Here is a 25,050-nt window from a genome sequence, read left to right as displayed (position 1 = left end):
GTTGGCCGCGAATGCATCTCAGTAATATTGAGATGTGCGACTTTCCAATAAACGTTTAATAGGTATTTCTCTCAATGCTCATTCTGCCTCTTTGTGTAAACATTTACCTGTTAAGAAGTTTTAGTTTTCAAGTGTTGCCTGACTGAATAAAGTGTACATTTGATAATCGGTTTGTAATTCCTTGACTTAAAGCATTCCACTATTAAAGGGACACTATAGTCACCAGAACAACAACAGCTCAATGTAATTGTTCTGGTGAGTATAATGGCTCCCTTCAGGCATTTTTATGTAAACACTGCCTTTTCAAAGAAAAGGCAGTATTTACATTACTCCTGGGGACACCTCCAAGTGGCAGCTCCTTAGATGGTCACTGGAGGTGCTTCCTGGCTCAGGGCTGCACAGTAAGCAGCCCTGCCGTTCAGCGTCCCCACGCTCTGCATGGAGACGCTGAATTTTCCTCATAGAGATGAATTGATTCCATGCATCTCTTTGAGAAGGGGCTGATTGGCCAAAACATCATTTGTCCCCGCCCCGTGCAGATTTAGCCTATGGGAAAGCTTTGTATTGGCTAGAAATTGGCAATTTCAATTGTCACAAAAGGGGCAGAGCCAGCATATATTTATATTTTTCTAGGTGGAGTAAAGGGGGGCAAGCCACCTAGATGGTGGGTTTAACACTATAGGGACAGGAATACATGTTTATAGTGATCCTTTAATCTCTAGACTGTAAGCTCGTTTGAGCAGGGCACTCATCTACCTATTGTTCTTGTGTAATTGTCTCATTTATTGTAAATTCCCCCCCTTTCATAATTTATAAAGCGCTGCGGAATTAGTTGGCGCTATACAAATAATAATGTATCTTTTACTACTAATTTCTCAAACGCAATCCCAGGCCACCTTGCTCTAAGCCTGCTGCCAAACCAGTCATCCTGAGTACAGCCTAAGAAAAGCGTTCTGGACTGTGAATGGTGATAGAGCTCGCTCACCGCCGAACTGCTCCCAACTGTCTTACATTCAGTCCGTATTCACTTGTAGGTAGAGGGCTTTCTTCTGCAAATTGTCGAATCCATCCATTCTGGCAGACTTTAGTGGATGTGCCAAAAACCAGGTGTAAAGTGCGGCAAAATGAACCCCAATCTATCGCTACCCCCTCCAAACTTAAAACCTTATTAATTACGCTAGATCAGAGACTCAGAAGTTATGCCCCTTTTTTGTACACAGCGAGAGCGAGGTTACATGTGAGTGGTACAGATTTATGAAACCTATGTGCATCATATGCTACAATATCCCAGGATGCACTGCTCTTAAAATCACTTTACCATTTTATTGCAAGTTTATAGCTTTCTCTCACTCCAACTCCCAAATAATCTTATTTCATATGCTCTTCATACAACGCGAGCTTTAGTATTTATTGTGTGTTCTCAGGGCCTGTGCTGCATAAATCCATAGATAGCAGCGGCTGCTGTATATACTTGTTTTTTTTATTATATAAATATTTTTTTTCTAATAAATAAAACGAACTGTGAAATTTATAATTTAAACCTTAAGATATTTTTTACTTTTTTTTTTCTTTGAGTTTTTTTTTAGTTTCTTTGTGCCCTTCAGTCTTCTGATCACATGTTTTGTTTTTACAATTGCTGGTGGGAACATCTACAATTAAAGACTGCAGAATTGATTTTTGTATTCACCAAAAAGACCCACCTGGGAGAATCATGAAAGAAAATCTCCGTTTGGGCTGACGGTTGAGTGGATTAGACTGTCCAACACATTTTTTTTTTTCTTCCTTCGGTTTTATCTAACAAAGGATTTATATGAAGATTTACCACCTCAACAAGGTTACGGGAGCTTTTGCCTTATTTCATTTGACCCAAGTCACCTTTCCGTATTCCACTCTGGATGCTGTTTGAACTTTTAAGCAGATTCTGGTTTTATCCATTTAATAGATGATTCTGCAGTGACGGATAGTTGTTTTGCTCCTCTCAATTCTTTCCTTCAAGTCATTGTAAATCGAAATCTGAACAACAAAAATACTGGCTTTTCATTTTTGTGACACTTGTATATTTACACGTGGTGTGAATTCTTAAAACCCCTCTCCCCCCCCACCCCCACCACTCATTGATGTTATCACAAGCTATACGCTATGTGCATGCCTTAAAACCCCCCATAGCTATGTACGATAGATCCTATAAGCAATTTTGCAAAGTTCCATTCATGAAAAACCATGTATGAAGCTACAAGCCAAAATAGCGAAACATTATTTTAGACCGTGTATAAGCTGGGCAAGTGATGTAGAACTCAGGGCTCTGATGAAACAGCATTATAACCCAAAACAGCATCACCTGAGTCTCAGCCAAGATAGCAGCATTTGGGTTTTTTGAAATTGGGCATAGGACAAATTAGGCATAGGAGAAAGAGTCATTTTATTGGATAGCTCTGCTGTTTGATATTGGAAATAACTAAATTAAGTATAATTTGCCATTCTGTGATTATAGATTCCCTAGACCTGCTATTGTCAAGGCCAATCCTGGTGCAGCTAGCACTTACAGTTCTAAAATAAATAAACTACTGTAAAAATGACATTTTCTCAATTCACATGCCAACGTTATAGAACCCTGGGCTAAACAGGCACTCTAACACGATGACTGTTTTAATGACAATGCTTTTCTATTGTAGGTGTCTCTTATGTAGCATATTAATTAACATAACCATTAACCTCGCACAACTAAAAGTATGTTTTTAATTATTTTATTTTTTTTGTAAGCGTCAGCGCTTTTAATGTCATAGTGGTATGTCAATTGTCAGCATATAAAGTTAGTTCTTAATGTAAGCAATTAATCCAAACTCATCTTTTCTTTTTAACCGTTTGGATGACAGAGCATTGCAGTTTGCTTCGTGACTTATGTAGCAATATACAGCTTTCAATGTAATGCTGCCAATAAACATATTTTCAGTTTTTTTCCATTTCTTTATCTAGGCTTCCTCAAAGTGGGTTCTTCTCTGATAGTGACACTTTCTCATTCCCTAGCTGCAGGAAACCCTAAGCACTTACTGGGGTAAACCGTGCAGCAGTGGTATATTTAAAAAAAACAACAAAAAAACACATCCACAGCGCAAATCGTTCTCTATGATGCTCTGGGTGGCTCAGCAGTTCTTCAGTAGTGCTGCATGCAGTCAATGGAACTGTGTTGGTTAAATTAATTTACATGAACCTGCAGTGTATCTCTCGGTGTTTAGACATGCATTCGTTAGATCACAAGTTATTTTGTTAAATATGATTTTAAATTTAAATCATTTCTAAAGTAGTTAATGAATTTCGATCCTTCCCATCTCTCTCACACCTGTCCCATGAGGTTGTTATACCATACATAAGGGTCACAACGTTGGTTTGAAATAAGGGAGGCACAAATGGGTAGTTCAATAGAGTTCTGCTACACTTCCACTGTAGGTATACGTCTGGCAAGTCATTTTATCCAGAGTCTACTTAGCTCTTTGTCCTTCCTAGGACAGTAAAAAGAGCCTTATTGAGTTGGCCAATAACATCTACACCACAATACCTATGTAAAAACTGGCTACATTATGTAGAACGCTTAATCATTATTCTTTATATTCCAACCTAAACATAGTATATCTTGGAATGCTCTCCACTCAAAGCAGAGTGTTGAAAGACAACGGGAGCCCTCTTGACCTGACACACCATCCCCACCACCACCACATACATGCAAACCTGATTTTTATTCATTTATTTTAATGAAAAAAAACAATCTTTACATTAGTGCCAGATTATACTGTCATAATTGGGAACATTGCCAAACCCTGGTTCTGAGAGGGTTAAGGATGCAATATGTTTGCTACTTGCGATCGCGCATTTGCAATTTGTATTAAATCCCTTTCGATTTCTTTACCCTCCTACCTTTCAAGGCTTCAGGTAAGCATTTTTTTTTTCTTTCCACGTCTCCGCTAATGTTTTGTATTTAGCTATTTCTTATCAGTACTATTTCACAGAAGAACAGCATCGCTTCTTTGTATAAGAAAGCGTTTGGCCGGCAGGAGAAACGCTTTCTGCTCGGAGAATGGCGGGGAAAGAATTTATAAAATACTCATCTCATGCGGCGATACATTAATGCAGCTTTGGAAATGAAGTCTGATTGTAAAAGGCAATTCTGGTGCAAATGGTAAAGTTGTCATGGAATTGTAATAAATCACAAAATCATACCATTTTTTTTTTTTTTTTACCCCTCTCTCTTCTTCATTAAATTGGGATGTTGGTTTCACCCTCCCCTCCTGCGTACAGTTTCTTTTTCATCACACAAACATGGTCTCTGACCCTCTCTTTTATGTTATTAAAATTACCTATTATTCTTTGCTTCCAGCACATTGAATTTCAAGAAGCTTGGTGTCTGCTGCTTTTTTTTTTTTTTTTTATACAGCTCCCAATTCCATGTTTTTATTAATAGCAAAATTTCTATATCTTGCGCTGCTTTTCTCACCAAACAAATGTTTAGTGTCTTGAGGGGAGGGGTGGGGGTGGGGGACAACAATGTAAAATAGCATACAAAACAATAACTGTGGTGTTTGGCAGCATGTATCCCATGAATACACAATTTAAGGTGTTTCCATTTGGTAACATTACATGGCATTGTGGGTAATGTCATAACAAGGCCTCTATGTGCCACAACAAAACTACTGCCTTCCATTTATTTTGTCGTTTTGAAAAGGTCAGCAGGAAAATTCTTTACATTTGATTTTATTACATTTTTATCCCGTAATTTTTTTATTTTTTTTATTTTATTTATTTTTTTAGTTTATGTTGGACAATACGACTAAAACATTTTTTTTGCAGTGACCTTTTTTGGTATTCTGTAATAGATTTAAAGAGATTGTTTAGCGACATTGATTTTATTTTATTGATTTTTTTTTATTGAATTTTTTTTTCCAATAAAAAATAACTACATATTCAATAATTGTTTAATGTTTCTTTTCATACCTCTTCGCTACTTCAATAGAATAATGAAAAACAAAGTTGTTTATTTGTTAGTCATGCAGCTGCAAAGTTTAGGTTTAACAGATCTGCAACAGGTTCTCTTCTCAAACCACTTGGTTTCCATTTTTGATCACTTTATACTGACACAATACATTACTAGAATTTGTTTCTGTTCCCAAGCAATCACGCCCAGCCAATAGTTCAAGATTTAGATGAAACTGACTAATCCTCCTCCTCCTACATCGGCAATGTGGGGAACCTAATGCGCATGCTGGCACACGCTGCACATGCGTTAGGCCTTTCCCATAAATCAAATTTTTCCTAAGGGGATTTTGAAGACACTGGACCTCCTCATGCAAAGCATTAGGCCGTCCAGCATTGTTTCACAGAGCTAAACTCCATGAAGCGCCTTTAGTGTTTCCCTAAAACCGTAACTTTTTACATTGCAGGGGTAAATAGACAGAGACACTGCACCCAAACCACTTCATGAGATTATGTGGTCTGGGAGCATATAGTGCAACTAAAATATCATTTAGAAGAAGAAGAAGAATGTATCTCTAATTTATGCAGACTGATTTCTAGACATTTATTGCAGTTAAAAGTCACGTTACTGGGAGTATTATTGCGGTGGAGCCCTGTTATACACTCAGACACACCAACAATATGGAGCTCCTAGAAAAGAGGAATAGAGGGATATGGGCCCAGAATAGGGACTGTCCCTCCTAAATCAGGACACTTTGGAGGTATGTCAGGCAAGTATGTATATTTTGGTGGTTTCGTGCAATGCAGGACAACAAAGTCCATTGCTCGCCTCACACTTCTGTGAGATTCCATCAGAAGAGTTTCAGCTTTTCTCAGCTGGCTTTACATGCATGGCATTTCTGTGTCTTGAGGCCTCTATCCTTATCATTTCCTGATTTTACTGCCGTTTCATTTTATGTATTGGAAATGTGTTAAATCTTTAGGCTGCGTATAACTTGTCTTTTCTCTGTACTGTTTTTTAAAAATGTTTATTTTGCTCTGATTTAAAGGCTTAGTGAAGATCTTGTCATCAGTTTATCGGAAGAATTACAAAGTGTAATATTTGTGTTGTACGTTTTTCTCGTGTTACCAGGAAATTTTAAATCCTCAATATCCATCTAGCAGTCGAATACAGGGAGTTGCAGCAAACAGTTGCTGGCTGGGTCACAAATGAGAATACATTTCTCCAGTAAAACCCAGAAAGCACCAGTCGATTTAAAAGCTAAAGGTTTCCCTGAGTTCCAAACCTTGAACGTTGGAGCAGATTTTCAGGTACTCGTTATTCACTCAGGAAAGAATATTCTGTTTCTAGCTTTTTTTTTCCCTGAAGCCCAAGGTTGCCTGCGTTTCACGCTGAGTTTTCGTGGCAGGTTTGTAACCATAAGGGTAAATGTGACTCTTCATTGCTACTCCCATCGAATTAAACTTGAGTGTAATTTTCTTCAAGGTCAGAGCGCAGCGTTTTACGGTTTGCCTTCTGTTTATTTGTGAATGCAAATTGAATTTTGGTGATTCAAATTGAAGGAATGTTTGAAATCTAAAATTCATCAAAAGCGACACGGAAACAGATTACAGGCTCTCCGTTGCCTGTGTTTATGTTCAGGATGCACCAACATTTCTCACCAGCCTCCTAATTATTTTTGCTTCCCCCCCCCCCCCCCCAATTTGCATTACTCAATCTATTATCATTTTTTGATGATAGCTGAAGAATAAATGAGCAATAAATCCACAGAAAATGGGATGCTTAAATTTTTTCCCCCTTTTATTTCAAACAATTATGAAGTTTGATATAAATGTCCTTGTGTGTAATTGGATAATTAAAAAATAAATAAAAAGTGTATCTATGTGTGTGTGTGTGTGTGTGTGTGTGCGTGTGTCTGTGTGTGTATATATATATATATATATATATATATACACAAAAAGCTTGCACTCCTAGTGTATAAATTTATGCCCGGTGCAAGAAGCCACACAAACAATACAAAATGAAAAATTGTCTGCACTCAAGGACCTAGTCAAAACAAATACATCAAATAATACTTAACTTTTAGTAATACATTATTTCAAAAGTTGACCTTTCAGTTCCTGCATTGGAACTTTTACCAGGGCATGTATAAACAAGTACAAACCCTCCACCTCTCAACTATATATACCCTAAACATCCACTTTTTAAGTAATGTATTTATTATTACAAGATGAGTATTATTTGATGTATTTGTTTTGACTAGGTCCTTGAGTGCAGACAATTTATATTTTTAATTTTTTTTACCATTTTTTTTCTTTAATACACTATTAGGTTAATATGTTATTAAAATGTTTCAGAGAAGTTCTATTTTGTTTGTGATACTTTAGGGTAAATGTTTTGCCCTCTTGTAGGAAAGGCATTACACTAAAACAGCAATTTGTTGTGAACTATAGGTGCGTTTCTGTTCCAATTGTCCACTGGGTCTTCTCCCACACTTCGCACATCTACAACAAAGCAGAATCGTCCCCCTGGCCTCACATAACATATTAAATAGTTTTGTAACATTTAGCAATCTAGTTAAGAATGGGGAGGAAGCAGTGCCTCAATAAAAGTCTAGCAATTTTAGCTCCGCTAGTGGCTCAGTAAAGGCCACTCTGAATCCTTGCTCCAATAAATAGTTGGATTGTAAGAATTCTACATTGCTGGGAGATATTGGGTTATATACATGCAGACAAACTCAAACGGAACTTCCAGGATGTCAAAGGGTCTTCTAACTGTTATTAACGTTTGCATGCACCAACCCCATGTTCTTTTGCTTGTTGCCCTCATGGTTGTGCCTAAAATTGGAGCCATAGATATAAAGCACACAGACTCTTTCTTCTCTTGCTCCAAAATATGATGGGTGCAAATCCCTCAACTCTGTCGCATGAGGAATGGTTGTGCATTTATACAATGTATGTGCACATTTAATGCAAGCAGTTGCTGGTAAATCCATATTGGGCCCAAACAACATCATTACTTTATTCTAGGTCTTTTCCTCCGCTGAATTTCAAATTTAGTGTTTATACTTTTAGAGTTAATCAAATCTGAAATGTTTTTACTGGAATGGATATATGTCCCCCGAGGCTTATAAAGAAATGTAGCAAAAAGACAAATTATGCACGCCAATCTCCTTTGTTCATACAGTATCTAATCAATGCCGTTGCCCCATTTTTTTGCCTCAGGCTGTTCAAAGTGATGCTTACTGGAGAATAGTCTTCATTGGAACCTGATAAATGACAGCTATCAGCAAGATTAAGGGCCCAAAGCGTTGGTGAAAATTGTTTAATGTTTTCGATTCCAATCTTTGATTGAACTTTTTTTTTTTCCTCCCCCCACCCCTTGCCATCGTAGAATGTCGAGCAAGACATAGGATATGAATCGATGTCAGAAAATGTAAAACTACGTAGAGCATTTATTCAGATTCATACAGGAAATATTATTTTTTTTTTGTAATATGGTTATTCAGCACAAAGCTATGCAAATAACGTTGATTATTTGCAAACAGCAGGTTCTTCAAACATATTCGTGCTTCTGACGATTTTGGAATTGTTTGGAGAAGATAACAAGATATGATTTTAAGGTAACATTATAAAAAAGTTAATTGCAGTAAAAAAAATAAAATGAGAGCAATAAACATGTTTCATCTTTATTTGAAGAGCAAGAAGAATCCCAGAATTTTGTGCTGATTAATATTTTTCTTGCAATACCTAGAACGTCTGTTGCTTTTAGTCGCTCCTCGGTTTATTGCCCCCCACCCACAGCTGTTATTAAAGGAACACTGTAGTCACCTAAACAACTTTGGCTTAATGAAGCAGTTTTGGTGTGTAGATCATGCCTCTCAGGTTTCACTGCCATTTATGAGTTAAATCACTTTGTTTCTGTTTATGTAGCCCTTGTCACACCTCCCCTGGCTCTGATTGACACAACCTGCATGAAAAAAACTAGTTTTACCTTAAAGGACCACTCTAGGCACCCAGACCACTTCAGCTTAATGAAGTGGTCTGGGTGCCAGGTCCAGCTAGGGTTAACTAATTGTTTTATAAACATAGCAGTTTCAGAGAAACTGCTATGTTTATCAATTAGTTAAGCCTTCCCCCTAATCCTCTAGTGGCTGTCTCACTGACAGCCGCTAGAGGCGCTTGCGTGATTCTCACTGTGAAAATCACAGTGAGAGCACGCAAGCGTCCATAGGAAAGCATTATGAATGCTTTCCTATGTGACCGGCTGAATGCGCGCGCAGCTCTTGCCGCGCGTGCGCATTCAGCCGTCGGGGAGGATCGGAGGCGGAGAGGAGGAGGAGAGCTCCCCGCCCAGCGCTGGAAAAAGGTAAGTTTTTACCCCTTTCCCCTTTCCAGAGCCGGGCGGGAGTGGGTCCCTGAGGGTGGGGGCACCCTCAGGGCACTCTAGTGCCAGGAAAACGAGTGTGTTTTCCTGGCACTAGAGTGGTCCTTTAAACAATTGTATCTCTTTCTCTGTAAATTTAACTTTAATCACATACAATAGGCTCTTGCAGGGTCTAGCAAGCTATTAACATAGCAGGGGATAATCAAATCTAAATTACACAGAACTTGCAATAAAGGAAGGATAAACTTTGAGATGATACTTTACAGGAAGTGTTTAGGAAAGCTGTGCAAGTCACATGCAGGGAGGTGTGACTAGGGTTCATAAACAAAGGGATTTAACTCATAAATGGCAGATAATTGAGCAGTGAGACTGCAGGGACATGATCTATACACCAATACGGCTTAATTAAGCTAAAGTTGTTTGGGGACTATAGTGTCCCTTTAATGGTCTAAATATCCTTCGACTAAATTTGGTTTTACAGAAATCCTATTTTTCATTTGAGATGCACAAATGAGAGAATTATCTAGAACTGGATATGGTAAAACATTTATTTTTTTTGAAGAAATTGAGCAAGAAGGATAGATTCTAGTAGATAGGTTGTAGTATAAAACTAGAAGACATTAGATTAAATTTCGGACAATATTATATCACTAAACAGTCTTGTATACGCAGAATGACATCTCTCCAGATTATTTTGAGATACTCTTAGTGAGTAGAAACCTCTCAGATGTCCTTTGGACCTATCCCTGATCCCGGCACAATAAAAAACGTGTTCGGGAAGGCCCTGTGATACATGATATCCCAGGTTTTTAATCTAAATACCATTTTTTTTATGATTCCCTGAATCCACTATCCTTCTTGTTAAACATTGCAAGCCTTGAACCCTCTAGTTTTACACAATCACCTCTTGTCTAGTTGTAAGAGAAAAATTCACTCCACTTGCAGTTGCAGTTTGCAGTTAATACTGCTTTCACCCTGTGCAGTCAGTCAGAAAAATAAATAACGATTTATGTCCTTTGCATCCATCTGTCACAATTTGTGCTTTACCTGGCAAATTTAGCGGAGTTTGTGTATGTGGGTGGATTAAACAACGTGTGCAAATGAGTTTAAAGTTGATTTGTTGTACACAAATTAGGATTGACAATGGGCTCTACATTTATGATATGAGACCAGGCCTGAAAACCAAAATAAAATGAACCAATGCCACAATGGTTACACATTTCTTCTGTGATAAAGCCTGTGCACCCAGAAAAGACCAGACCAGACTTGTTCTCATCTAGATAACAAGGTGTCTGTCATCTGCATTTCATTTGAGGCATATATTTAATGTGTATATACAATGCCAAATACACCAATTTAATCGCAATGCATCGGAGAATTGATGGATGAACCATAGCACAATAAGGACCTTGCTGGGTTGCTTATAATTCCCTATGAGTACATTAAGAAACAATCAAGACCTAAGAAACACTGAATGTCTTTTAAATGCAGCACAATCTTCAATTCTAGGCCATTGGAAGGTTGACTGTCTGCCACTTAGGGACCGAGTCAATAGTGTTGAGCACACACTGGTAATGACTGCTCAAGGGAAGAAATGGGACAGCTTGTAGGCATATGGTCATTATGGAATGTTTCAAAACGTCATCACTTGAATGACAAGGAAAGCCTAATAGACTATGATGAATTGGAGGTGGGCTGGAGGGAGTCCAGGTGGGACAGATAGTGTGGATAACAAAATTGAATTATTTAGACTTTTTTTTTTTCGTTGCTCTCGCTCTCTCTGCCCCCTTTTCATTTGTATTTAATTCAATCAAGTAAACTATGTATTGTAAATATCCATGATCTTTTTTTTTTTTTTTCTCTTTTAATAAATTAGATAAATAGAATGTAAAATGCATATTTCTAGATGTCAAATCTCAGACAATTTGCTTGGGGAGCAGGTGATGATCTTAAAGATAGAACTAATCTTTGACTTATCAAGATAATTTACTTTTGAAGTTGCAATAGTTGTACAATTGAGCAAGCAGTGAATTATTTTGTGGGTGACCTCAATTTAGGCGGTGTATTTTTGCTGTTTAGTAGATCTAGTCTTTAAAATTGCTTAAATATATGTTACACTATATGTGCACACTGCACAGCCTTGGGTCATCCAGCTCTAAGGTTTAAAGGTTACATTTGCCCTATACCTCATGTAAACTTGAGACTGTTATACAGTCATATACAGCAATAGTATTTAAATACTATTGTAGTGATAGTAGTTTTAGGTTGGTGACTATCTTGTGAAAGAACTGCTCAGACAGTGCTATAACGAACATATAGTAGTGCAGAAGCGACAAGTCATTTAACGAACATGCAACAGAGCAGAAGCAACAGGTCATTTAACGAACATGTAACAGCAGAAGCCACAGGCCATTTAACGAACATGCAACAGAGCAGAAGCAACAGGTCCTTTAACGAACATGTAACAGAGCAGAAGCCACAGGTCCTTTAACGAACATGTAACAGAGCAAAAGCCACAGGTCATTTAACGAACATGTAACAGAGCAGAAGCCACAGGCCATTTAACGAACATGTAACAGAGCAGAAGCAACAGGTCCTTTAACGAACATGTAACAGAGCAGAAGCCACAGGTCATTTAACGAACATGTAACAGAGCAGAAGCAACAGATCCTTTAACGAACATGTAACAGAGCAGAAGCAACAGGTCCTTTAACGAACATGTAACAGAGCAGAAGCAACAGGTCCTTTAACGAACATGTAACAGAGCAGAAGCAACAGATCCTTTAACGAACATGTAACAGAGCAGAAGCAACAGGTCCTTTAACGAACATGTAACGGAGCAGAAGCAACAGGTCCTTTAACGAACATGTAACAGAGCAGAAGCAACAGGTCGTTTAACGAACATGTAACTGAGCAGAAGCAACCGTTCATTTAAGCTTTATAACTTTAAACAGTATAACTTTCAAGGGACACTATACAGCTTAATATAGTGGTTCACTTGTCTATAGCTCGTTCCTGCTGTCTTTTCAATGCTGTCTTTTCAGAGGAAAGAGCGTGTTTACATTACAGCCTAAGAACACCTCTAGTGGCAGTCACTCAGACGACCACTAGAGGTGCTTCCTATGTCAGTGCTGCAGTGTCTTCACACTTTGCATATAGACACTTGAACATTCCCCATCGAGATGCATTGATGTTTTGCTGTGCATGCGCAATACCCTACCAATGCTTTCCTATGGGAATGCATTGTATTGGCTTAGATCATCAAGACTGATGATCTCAGCCACAGAGTCGGAGCAAAGTGGGTCCAAGAAAAGGTAACTAAACTTACGTTTCATTGCCTTGACAGAGGGGATAGGGTGCTAAACCGCCACCCCAGCAATATAGTGCCAGGAATACATGTTTGTATTCTATGGTGTTTCTTTAATTGTGATAAAGCTTTACCTTGGCTTTATCAGCGGAATCTTCCCTCTAATTTAAAATCGTGTACCCGTGAATACACTACTTATCCAACCTATTCCCTAAGAGCATCCACGTTATCAGCAAAAAACACTTTCCCCACACATTCATTTGAGAGATACGATGTATAAAAAGGTTCACAGGATACTGCCAAGCCGGCTCCCTTGAGTTACTTCTCCTTTGCATAACATGACAGTTTGCTGGAGGTTTTTTTCTCCTTTTAACTAATTAAAACACTGTGCAGGAGCCATGATGGAGTTTATGCAATTAAATTATCTGTTTTCATGGCGTGATTTAAAACCTGAACACCGAACCTTTCTACCTGAAGCCGCAGTTGAAAAGACTCGATTTCACAGCTGGTGGTTGTAACATTGAACTATAAAGAGTTTGGAATTAAACTGTATCTTAAAATTGCTTTTTTAATTTATCAACTGTAACACATTGTTGGTTTTGTATTGTATGTTTTAATCACTTATGACCAAAAAGATGAATCCAAGGTGGTAATAGTCTCTTTTAAATACACTATTAGACGGGGGAGAGTGATAATTGCATGTGTTGCCAAATAGATCATTGTTTTTCAACTGTCTTGGTTTCATCCTCTGAATGCGTCAGTTTTTATTGTTAAGATCTATTATGTTCTATTTTAATGGACAAGCATTTTAAAAAGAAGGGTGTGCATCCTTGATTTTGTATTTTGTGATTTAAAGAAATTTTTGTAAAAAAAATGTAAAAATATATTTTACATTTTTTTGTGTGTGTGTTCTGGAATTGTGGTCTGGCAAAGATACACCAATATACCTACTATAAAAATCTGGAGGCCATAGGTTAAAATTCAGCCTTCTATCTTTGTGAGGTATATGTAATATGTACCTATTATGTAATATTATTATCATATGACTTTCTGTACAGTGCTAAAGTACCCCCAGATAGTGAGACTCACGCTATGTATGCATAGATTACGACCCAGTGATTTCTACATAAAGACGTCTTTAGGGTTATGTATCAAGGATATGTTCTGGAGCAGTGATGTTAAGTGGGCGAATCAGTAGGTAAATTCTCATCTAATTTTTTGATATTTAAAATCTCTTTTAGAACATTACTCCTATTTGTTAGTGTGGCTACCATTTTGTCTGTAGAAATAGATAAGAACATCTAAAGTATGTGACTGTATTGAATAGTCCCCTCTATGACAACACTTAAAATATATGCGGTGATTTGGTGACACTATCAGGGCAAGTCATGGACAGCAAACAGAATGATGGCAACATTTAGGAAATGCAAAAACAGGGCTAAGAAAGCAACAGGAGTTTATAATCGAATATATTACCTTAATCACAAAATAAGATTATAATAACACATTCTTCTGGCATCTGGAGACCTGTTGCTGCATTTGTATGCAAACATGACCGTGTTTAACAGATAATTGTACTGTATTAATTAGGGATCCTGTGTCGCCCGCCCTTGAGATGTAACTCTTATTAATTTTCCCTCTCGAAACGACATGTACTTTGTGCATTTATTTTTTTTAAAGCAATGTAACAGTTATGGTGATATAACAGATTATATTGTAGAACTAGGTATCTTTGGGAACATTCTTTGCCGTACCTGTTCTTTAAAATGCAGCACAGTTGTTCTCTTGTTAATTTAATCTCACCTGCCTTCCTCTTTATCCTTTGAGACCACCAATTTATAACTGTTTCTACCCTGAACAGGAATTGTCACTACCAGGATTTGTAATATTATGTGTTTGTGAATTATCTCCAAAAAATGACATGTGTGACGTCTGAAAAATACAATTAAAGGAACGCTATAGTGCACCTGTATTCCCAAGTGCCCCAGTCCTAGTTTGATAGATACCACCCCCTTTCTCAAATACAATAAGTTTTACTTACGGTAACTCTTTTTCAGCGTCAAGGCTTCCTTGACGCTTCTTACCTCTCCGCCTCCTGTGACATCATCGAGGAAGCAGGGCCTCCTCTGTGATTGTCCAGTCATAGAGGGTTATTGAGGACCTGCACATTGCAGCTTCCAAGAAAAAAAAAAAACAACTAATAGATTCACTTTTAAAATTGATGACTACACTTTGTGGTTCTCCAACTGTAGTTTGTTCTGTTATATAAATAGTTTCTTTGAATGTGTTATAAATACTTGGCTTGCATTTTAAATAAGACCGATTGTCTCTCAGCCGTACGGAGGCGCCTCCTGACAGCGCAGGGATCAGCTTTGGCTGCATCTGCTTTCAAGTCTGACAGTATTCAGCGTCTTCTCTTAGTGCTTCTCCAAAATATCCTAAAGTGAATTAGACTAAGAACAGGCATGAGCGAGGGATTAGGTCTGTGACCGCATTGAAAGCTGCCGCCAACCAGATTCGCTGTCTGCTTTTATTTGTAAGATGACAGTGCAGGTTGGGAAATAGAAAGGGATAAAAAAAAAAAAAGAAACTAACTTCTAACGGACAGGATTTCTTTTTGTAATTCTAAGAAACACTTAAACCTATTTTTACTTCCATAAAGAAAATAGATCATGCAATTGTAGTTCACAGCCTTTGAGCTTGTTTTTTCCCCTCATGTTTCTTACAGGTAAATGGAAACCCTAAGACAATGGTGGGCTAATGGCAAAGCATAAACACAGAGAGGAGGGGGACCAGCAGTAATGTTCTAATATATTTTTTCATATTGGTGCACCCTGTATCTTTTTCTTTTTTTACATTTTTCTCTTTTAGTGGCAAAGCATGCCAGCGTTTGAAAGGAGTGACTATTCCTATACTCCCCAGCGCTAGCATCGTCGACTAGGGAGTTTTCTTAGTAATCATGTTGTTGCTTTGCATACAGAGCAGATGGTTCTCCTGTGGAAGGTCTCTTGTGCTCTCCCTGTCAATCAATATTTTAAATGGGTTTTTCTCCCTATTTGTACGTTTGCTAGCAAAACTAGTAGTGATATGTATAGATAAAATTTGATGATCTTTAAAAAGAACATAAGTCGTTTTTGGTATAACCGGTGTTCTCTTTTCTCATCTCCATCTATACTACTCGGTAACATTCCTGGCTATGGGTGGAGTAAGCCTGTTTGGCTCCCGGTTCGTAGCTATTTTTTGTTCTCTCCCTCCGCAGCCTCTTTTTTCCCAATCTCTTGTTCTGCATAGTTTTTTTTTTTTTGTTTGTTTTTTAAATGTGATCTGTATTTCCCTAATTTTTGTATTTTATTTTATTTATTTATTTTTCTAGTGCACAGAAATTGGAAACTGCATGGAAGACCTTGCAAGAAGAGCTTCTGAAAGTCCAGAACAACTTCCTGGAAGAAAAGAAGAAGAGGGAACAACAAGACTCGCTAGTGCGACGTCTCCAAAAACGGGTTCTGCTGCTTAGTAAGGTAATTTTCATATATCGTTCTAGAGTGCCATCGTGTTTCACCGCACTGTGTTGGGGAAATAGAAAAGTATATTTTTGTAGAATATTTGTAAGCCATGATATCTGGCTATGTTAAATATCACATTTTGTCTTTGACAATCACAAATGTGCTGTTGTAGAGTTTAAGGTTAATATTTTCCGGCAAAATTCCGCAGGTAATTTAATATAATACCTTTATTTCTATTAATTTGTTTGATTGGTAAAGGTTTTGTATTCCTTGCACCTTGAAATGCGAAAATAAATGATAGCGCTAGGAATACAAATATCCGCTATAGGAAATAAAATTAAAAAAAAGAATTGATACATGCTGAACGGTGGTCTTGCAATCTGTAAAGGACCTCGTCCAGGAACACCTTCTAGTGGATGACAAAGTGACGGCCACTAGAAGTGTCCTTAGGCAAGACTGTAAACACTGCCTCAGCTGCCAGTGCTGAGCCTATGTTCCTCAGAACCACTACATTAAGCTGTAGTGGTTCTGGCGCCTGTAGTATCTCTTTAATGGCAGGTACCTAGACATAACACATACCTTTTACTTCTTGTCATTGCCTATCAAAGTGTGTGTGTGTATATATATATATATATATATATATATATATATATATATAAACATATTTTCTATTTATTGCTGTCACTAAGTAACTTTTTAATTCCAAAAATGATATTTAAATATCAAGCAAATTGGCCAGAGGCAGTATTGCATGTACACTGGATCCATCTAAAATGTGACAATTTACAGGAAGTTCACAATAGGGCCTCCCTTGGGCACACTCACAGAATCTGACAGTTGCAGTAGAAGCCAGAGGCTTTTTAGTTATACTCCGATTGTATCACACTTTAGACCAGGGTTGTCAAACCCCAGTCCTGCAAATCCCATGATACTCTGCCAGTCTGTTGCTTTCAAATAACTTTCGGAGTTGTAATTCATAACCATTAGGGGAAGGTGGAGTTTTGCAACCCTTCTCAGAAACCGTTTTAAGATCAATACTCAAGGTGAATAAACTCTAAGGTTTTACGGTAGAATCTTCACCATAAATGTAGCCTTGGGGTTAAGCCGGCCTATCTGGTAACTGCTAGATACGACAGACCTGAATTCATTTATCTTGTTATCCAAGTGTGCTTCTAGGTCCCAATAATACTTATGCTTTCGGCTCATCTTGATCCTTCGTCTTCTACTTGTCAGTTTTTCCTGTCAAATATGTATTAAAATGTACGATCTTGGGAATAAATGACAGTGTGTGTTTGTATATTTTATATTATCATGGTTTGCTGAACTAGTTGAAAGCTTAGCAAATTTTCTGTGCTCCTCCTAATTATAGTAATGACTAGAGAAAAACATAATTGTTCTGAGAGTCACTTCTAGATTAGGTCAACTATTACATAAGTGGGGAGGAAAACTTTAATTGTCTCAGACATGCATTTGTGGGCGTCCCTTTCGTCTTTTATATTGCATACTATTTTGTTTACAGCTGGATAGAAAATGACACCTCCTTTAATATTGGAATAGTATGTGTGCATCTATGTGTTGGATATTGTGTGGGTTTATGTATACATATATGAACATGTATTATAGGAAAATAATGCTGTTGTAGGTTATAATTGGCATACAGAAACTGTCAAGCTCAACATCTGAACCACAGTCTACTTGTTGAGCCCAAATATGTTAGATTGTTTTTCCGATGGTAGGCCATTCATATGTTAGGTTTTTATACACGCTTGTATAAAAAAAAAATTGGATTGACCAGGAAGATCTCACTGGATTGAGACAGAGCTGCAATGGTAAAAGGCTACCAAGTTATATTTTAGAGGTAGCCAACTTTTATTTGGAAACAGTCGAGGGTGGGGGAGGGAATCAAAATTAATAAAGGGCCGTTTCAACATTAGAAATAAATATATGTTTTGTTTTTAATAATGGAGTGTTCATTTTAATATGTTCTATTTATTTTTATTTATTGTCTGTTGGAAAATATTCATCCACTCTAATCTAGAAGTCATATTAGAAAACCCCCATTTTTTTATTTTTTATTTTTTTCAAACTGTAAACCTTAACAGGCAACAAATCTCCTGTTCTCTGTAAGTTGAAAAGATGGACTTTGTGTCAAAAGATAAAAAGATGTGCAGAATGACAAACTTCATCCAGAACTATCAAAAAGCAAAAGGAGATGGAAAAAAAAAAATATAACACTTTTGTTTCTTATATCTCAACTTTTTTTAGTGTGATAGAAATATATAAACTGCCTGAGCGCTTGTGTATGGAAATGAAGAGCGAAATTGCTTGTTATATTGCAGCGTGGTGTCATATCAGGGCTTAGAAACAAGTGGAGAGGAAAATAATTGAAATGCAGTTGATTTATATCATCTCCCGTTGTCTTTTATATCAAATTGAACAAATCTCACATAATAAAAAAGTTTTGCTTTGAAAGGAAATACAACCTAGGGTGAAGGTTAATTATGTAATCATTGGCTTCTTTATGAAGCATTGGAAAAAGGAGGGGTTACAGTCCGTCTGCGCATTTCGCCGCTTGAGCATTTGTCTCATTGGAAATTGAGTGTTTGAATTGCAGTTTGATAGACATTGTTAAGCAGAAAGGCTAGCTGTATTTCTCCCATAACTCGCTGAGGATTGCTTTGAAAAACTTGCATATTAGATCCATAAAACATTGTTTTCCCCCTTTGCAATTGATGCTGGGCAATTGAAAAGGGAATTCTTTAAAATAAATATTTAAAATCATGTCATTACTTTGTCGGGTGTCTGTGATTTTCTTCTTTTCCCCTTTTGCATGGAATTACATATGGAGCAAATGTTTTCCACAAATTCTTTAAACGGTGGAATTGTGAATGTCATTGAGATGGCACGACACTACAGTGAAACAAATGCTTTCTGTGTGTGTGTTTACAAATTCCAGAATTAATATCGTGTGTGTGTGTGTATTCAACATTACCTTAAATTAAAAAAAATCATATATATAAAAAACTATCTAGCTATCTATCCAGCCTCAAAAGTGCCACTAGCCATTGGCAAGTGAAAATTTTGCCCTGCAAGTAGTAATTAACGCTTGGACGGTATACTATGGCTTGCAGTGGCGAGTAACGTTTAAAGCCTGCATAGTAGACAAATTTTAAGGCCTGTATATATTTACTATCTCTCGCCAATTCTAATTAATGCGAACACTGTCTTTTTCACAGTTTGAAAAGTTGTCGAGAGATTGGACTTTCAGCGGGATTTTCATTTTCTTGTAGAGGGTTTAAAGGGTGAATTAGGTGCGCATTGATTAAAGTCGACTGTTTGAAAAGATTGTGTTACTATGGTGTCTCTGAATCAATCAATACTAATCATATAAGTGGCTTGCAGTGTCCCCATAACGGCCGATCTGCCTGCAACTAGCAGCTTTATGATTTAAACAGTTTTCTGAATGTCAGCCATCGAGACCATTACTCATCACGCAGATCTTTAAGACTTGTATTGGTTCTTCTTTAAGTAAGGCAACTTAACAAATATTATGGCTGCAGAGTATCTTCGTTCAATACGTGATCAATACAATATATGTTCATACACTGAAAAATAAAAATGCATGTATCCAGCTTGATAAAGAACTGAAATTACAGAGTAATATTGGAATAAGGCTATACTTGTAAAGTCACTTAAATAAACTCAATTTAAGTGAACTATTTTAGATGTTAAATTAAGTTATCTATTCAAACACTATAGGTGTATCCTTTAGTACCCTTGAACGATGATATATGTATTTTTTAATAGTGGATTCGTTAACAAAAAAGGTTTACTCATAAAAAAAAAAAAATTAAATATAAAGTGTTTGGAGGAAACTGTTTGAAAAGTGCAAATAGTCTATGTTTAGTGTATATTCACCAACATTTTTTTTCGCTAAGTGCATACATTGTGTATATGAAAAAAAAAGTTACATTTGTTTAGATTCTCATGTGGCATAAAGTGCACTAAAAAAAACAGAGTAGAAAATATTAACAATGCAAAATGTGTCACTGTGTATTAATTTAAAAACTTATGTCACACCGTGTTACTTGGCTACAAAATCAGTCTTCTTGAAGTCGTTGTGGAACCTCAAAGACAAAATAAAACAAAACATACAATAGTGCAGACAATCTGTGCTAGAAAGAACGTGCTTTATTTTTAGCACTCGCCAAAAAGCCAACTCACGTCAATAGAGCCTATATAATGGCTCTACTTTTGCAGCTTTGGTGTCTTAAATAGGAGACGCCTCCCCCCCCCCCCCCTCCCGAACTCTTTTTCCTTATGTGATGCCAATTTATAGAAAATAGAAAAAGAAACATATGGTGTACTACATCCAAGAAATAGAAATATTAAAAGTGGTAGCAATTTAGTTGCACTCACATGTACTGGAGCCTTTCCTAGCAGGCTCCGTTTTATGAGCAAGCGTCTCTATTAGGGCGACGCTATCCTTTGGTGCTACTGTGAGAGATGTCCTCAATCAAATGATGATCTATACATTTTAATATAAAGGACAATATATAAAACAATCAACAGGAGTGTTAAATGTCAGGGTCTCCTCTAGCACTGGCGAAAGTTTCACCAATTTGGCATCTTCAATCAGCCATCTTCTTCTTAATTAAGGATCGGTCTGGTGGAGAACTTGGCCTCGTGCTGGAACAGAGTTGAGTTTTAGCTATTTTCCTTTTTAGTTTTGAATTGGGGGGACCACGTTAGGAAGGGTTACTCTGACCAAAATCTGTGCTTCCTTTAAACACTGTGTTTTGGTTGGAGTAATCGTTTAGCTACTGAATGTGCAGAAAGTGACATTCCCTCTTTAATCGTATTTTGATCATGAATTTTTAGCGTTTTCGTTAAAAGCAGAAACAAAGTACAGTCGTCTCACACTTGTAATATGACTTTTCTTCTACTGACAGTTGGAATCATACATTTGCAAAAGCAATTTTTTTTCTGTAATAGGAATCTCAAATCATTGTATATCTACGCTGACCTCTGAGTTAATGCAGTGTCTACTTTCAACAAGTTTTGAATTAGCATTTGTTTCTGTGAAGTCTTAGTTTTGGAGTGTTTTTTTATGCAGCAGAAGATTGTTAAAGGAAATGGTCTGATTGATGTGCCTTAAAGGAAAAAAAAAACTGTTTAATGAGCAATTGTACATTTGTTTTGTAATCCTAAGGCTATTTGTTTAACTCTATTCCACTTTGATCTTTGTTTTCTTGACAGAGTGAAAAATGAAATCTATGTGTTTACTTTTGTTGCGATTAGGACATAAAGTGGCAAACTTGTTTACTGGTTGTTGTAATTTTTGCAAAATACATTGATGTCTGCTTTCCATACACGTTAGCTTTAATTGCTTGGGTTTTCTTAAAAATAAATACAATTAAAACACTCGTTTTCCTGGCACTATATAGTCCTCAGGGCCCCCCTCCCGCTGGGCTGGAGGGGTTAAACCCCTTCAGCCACTTACCTTAATCCAGCGCCGGGCTCCCTCGGCGCTGGTGACTTCTCCTACCCCTCCGACGTCCCAAGTGGAGCCAAATGCGCACGCGCGACAAGAGCCGTGCGCGCATTCAAACCGCCCATAGGAAAGCATTACTGAATGCTTTCCTATGGACGTTCTATGTGCTCAATGCGATTTTGACATTGAGCATCGCGGAAGCGCCTCTAGCGGCTGTCAGGAAGACAACTACTAGATGCTTGATTAACCCTGCAACCCTGGAGGACCTGGCACCCAGACCACTTCATTGAGCTGAAGTGGTCTGGGTGACTAGCGTGGCCCTTTTAATATACCTCTGCTTGCTTATTTGTAACTTTACATGGCACATTGATAGTTGTGGGAAAGGCATTCTGTATTTAAGTCTACTGTATTTATGGCATGGATTGCTTTTTCTTTCTTTTTTTTTTTTTAAATAATGGTCTTATGTGTTAATAATGGACGACAAGATATTTGTTAAAAGCGAGTATGCTTTCCTGGCACTAGAGTGGTCCTTTAAAGAAAGTCTTCCTTAAGACCAACTTCCTCTAAATAACGGTTTTAGTATTCTTCCCTTGCTTTCGCTTTTAAATTCTCTAGTGCCAGGAAAGCATACTCGTTTTCCTGGCACTAGAGTGCCCTGAGGGTGCCCCCACCCTCAGGGACCCCCTCCCGCCCGGCTCTGGAAAGGGGAAAGGGGTTAAATCTTACCTTTTTCCAGCGCTGGGCGGAGAGATCTCCTCCTGCTCTCCTCCTCTTCTCCTCCCCGTCGGCTGAATGCGCACGCGCGGCAATAGCTGCGCGCGCATTCAGCCGGTCACATAGGAAAGCATTCATAATGCTTTCCTATGGACGCTGGCGTGCTCTCACTGTGAAAATCACAGTGAGAAGCACGCAAGCGCCTCTAGCGGCTGTCAATGAGACAGCCACTAGAGGACATAGGGGGAAGGCTTAACCCATTCATAAACATAGCAGTTTCTCTGAAACTGCTATGTTTATGAAAAAATGGGTTAACCCTAGAAGGACCTGGCACCCAGACCACTTAATTAAGCTGAAGTGGTCTGGGTGCCTAGAGTGGTCCTTTAATTGAAATAACCCAAGTGGCCAGTCTGCGTTTAGAATGTTTTGTCTACTGGTTCTAATTCTCTGTTGAATGTCTTGTCTAGATGTAACGAGTCTTGTATCTGATTGTTTGTTCACCTCTTAGATTTATACATTTTTTTTAATCCTTGCGGCCCGATGCTATTTTGCACAGCAGAGAGTTTGTGAATATGTTATTGGCCACATTTTAAAATTTTCCTTTATAATTGCTTAAACTTAAAATGGCAATTTAAGAACTCTACCCCCTATTTTAGACACATTCTCTCTTCACAATTTTGTGCTAATGAAAACTGTTTAGCATAGAATGTTGATGGTCTAGAGCAGGGATAGGCAACCTTCGGCTCTCCAGATGTTGTGGACTACATCCCCCATAATGCTCTTAAACACATAATGCTGGCAAAGCCTGATGGGAGGTGTAGTCCAAAACATCTGGAGAGCCGAAGGTTCCCCACCCCTGGTCTAGAGGGAATATTGTTGTTTAGCAAAGTAATTATGGTTCTGTCACCTAAACATCAAATGGCTGTATTATTGGGACCGTTTTAGATTTATTATGTATATGTGTGACACTGATGCAGAGTCATTTGCAAGTTTTTTTTGTTTTTTTTTAATACATTTTTATACTCTTTCTGCCACATAGCTCTGTTACTACCATTTTAAAAGCATATAAAGGTTACCCCTATTGTTCAGTGCTACACCTTACCTCACATTAATCTGTAATAATTACCTCAATCACACAGTTGGTTGTCTGTTAATTACATTAACGTTTTGAAACACTTAGTGACCATTACTACTAAAAAAAGGGGAAAAGAGCTACAGAGATCATGTGATATCATCAAGCTGTCAGTGTCTGATTTGCAGAGTAAGCCCCCAGCTTCCTATTATGCAGGAACCAGGGAATGGTTCTTTAAAGGGACACTCGACTGCCCAAATAGGAATGTTTTTTTTTGTTTTGTTTTGTTTTTTAAATAAAAATCACTTTTTAGTAAATATACTCCAGATGCAAACTATAATGTATTTAATCATTAACTGTAATTAGCACTTATACCATAGGCTAGGCACTATTTTGGATTGAAGCAAGTAGGCTTCAGAGGGACTAGGCACTATTATGGATTTAATGCAGGTAGGCCTCAGAGGGACTAGGCACTATTATGGATTAATGCAGGTAGGCCTCAGAGGGACTAGGCACTATTATGGATTTAATGCAGGTAGGCCTCAGAGGGACTAGGCACTATTATGGATTAATGCAGGTAGGCCTCAGAGGGACTAGGCACTATTATGGATTTAATGCAGGTAGGCCTCAGAGGGACTAGGCACTATTATGGATTAATGCAGGCAGGCCTCAGAGGGACTAGGTACTATTATGGATTTAATGCAGGTAGGCCTCAGAGGGACTAGGCACTATTATGGATTTAATGCAGGTAGGCCTCAGAGGGACTAGGCACTATTATGGATTAATGCAGGTAGGCCTCAGAGGGACTAGGCACTATTATGGATTAATGCAGGTAGGCCTCAGAGGGACTAGGCACTATTATGGATTTAATGCAGGTAGGCCTCAGAGGGACTAGGCACTATTATGGATTAATGCAGGTAGGCCTCAGAGGGACTAGGCACTATTTTGGATTGAAGCAAGTAGGCTTCAGAGGGACTAGGCACTATTATGGATTTAATGCAGGTAGGCCTCAGAGGGACTAGGCACTATTATGGATTAATGCAGGTAGGCCTCAGAGGGACTAGGCACTATTATGGATTTAATGCAGGTAGGCCTCAGAGGGACTAGGCACTATTATGGATTAATGCAGGTAGGCCTCAGAGGGACTAGGCACTATTATGGATTTAATGCAGGTAGGCCTCAGAGGGACTAGGCACTATTATGGATTAATGCAGGCAGGCCTCAGAGGGACTAGGTACTATTATGGATTTAATGCAGGTAGGCCTCAGAGGGACTAGGCACTATTATGGATTAATGCAGGTAGGCCTCAGAGGGACTAGGCACTATTATGGATTAATGCAGGTAGGCCTCAGAGGGACTAGGCACTATTATGGATTAATGCAGGTAGGCCTCAGAGGGACTAGGCACTATTATGGATTAATGCAGGCAGGCCTCAGAGGGACTAGGCACTATTATGGATTTAATGCAGGTAGGCCTCAGAGGGACTAGGCACTATTATGGATTTAATGCAGGTAGGCCTCAGAGGGACTAGGCACTATTATGGATTAATGCAGGTAGGCCTCAGAGGGACTAGGCACTATTATGGATTAATGCAGGTAGGCCTCAGAGGGA

The 25,050-nt window shown here is 38.1% G+C and overlaps 1 protein-coding gene across 1 annotated transcript in view; it reads left to right on the top strand.

Annotated features, from left to right (window-relative positions):
• The window catches only part of MAD1L1 (mitotic arrest deficient 1 like 1), a 784,552-nt gene that overhangs the window by 126,917 nt on the left and 632,585 nt on the right, over positions 1–25,050 (top strand). The window contains exon 11 of the mRNA XM_063430429.1: positions 16,030–16,174. Within this exon, the coding sequence (XP_063286499.1) occupies positions 16,030–16,174 (145 nt within the window). The remainder of the gene's footprint in view (positions 1–16,029; positions 16,175–25,050) is intronic.

The sequence above is a fragment of the Pelobates fuscus genome, chromosome 8, assembly GCF_036172605.1.
Source record: "Pelobates fuscus isolate aPelFus1 chromosome 8, aPelFus1.pri, whole genome shotgun sequence".
Taxonomy (NCBI): domain Eukaryota; kingdom Metazoa; phylum Chordata; class Amphibia; order Anura; family Pelobatidae; genus Pelobates; species Pelobates fuscus.
Note: the sequence above shows the minus strand (reverse complement) of the source record. Positions and strands in the feature narration are given on the sequence as shown.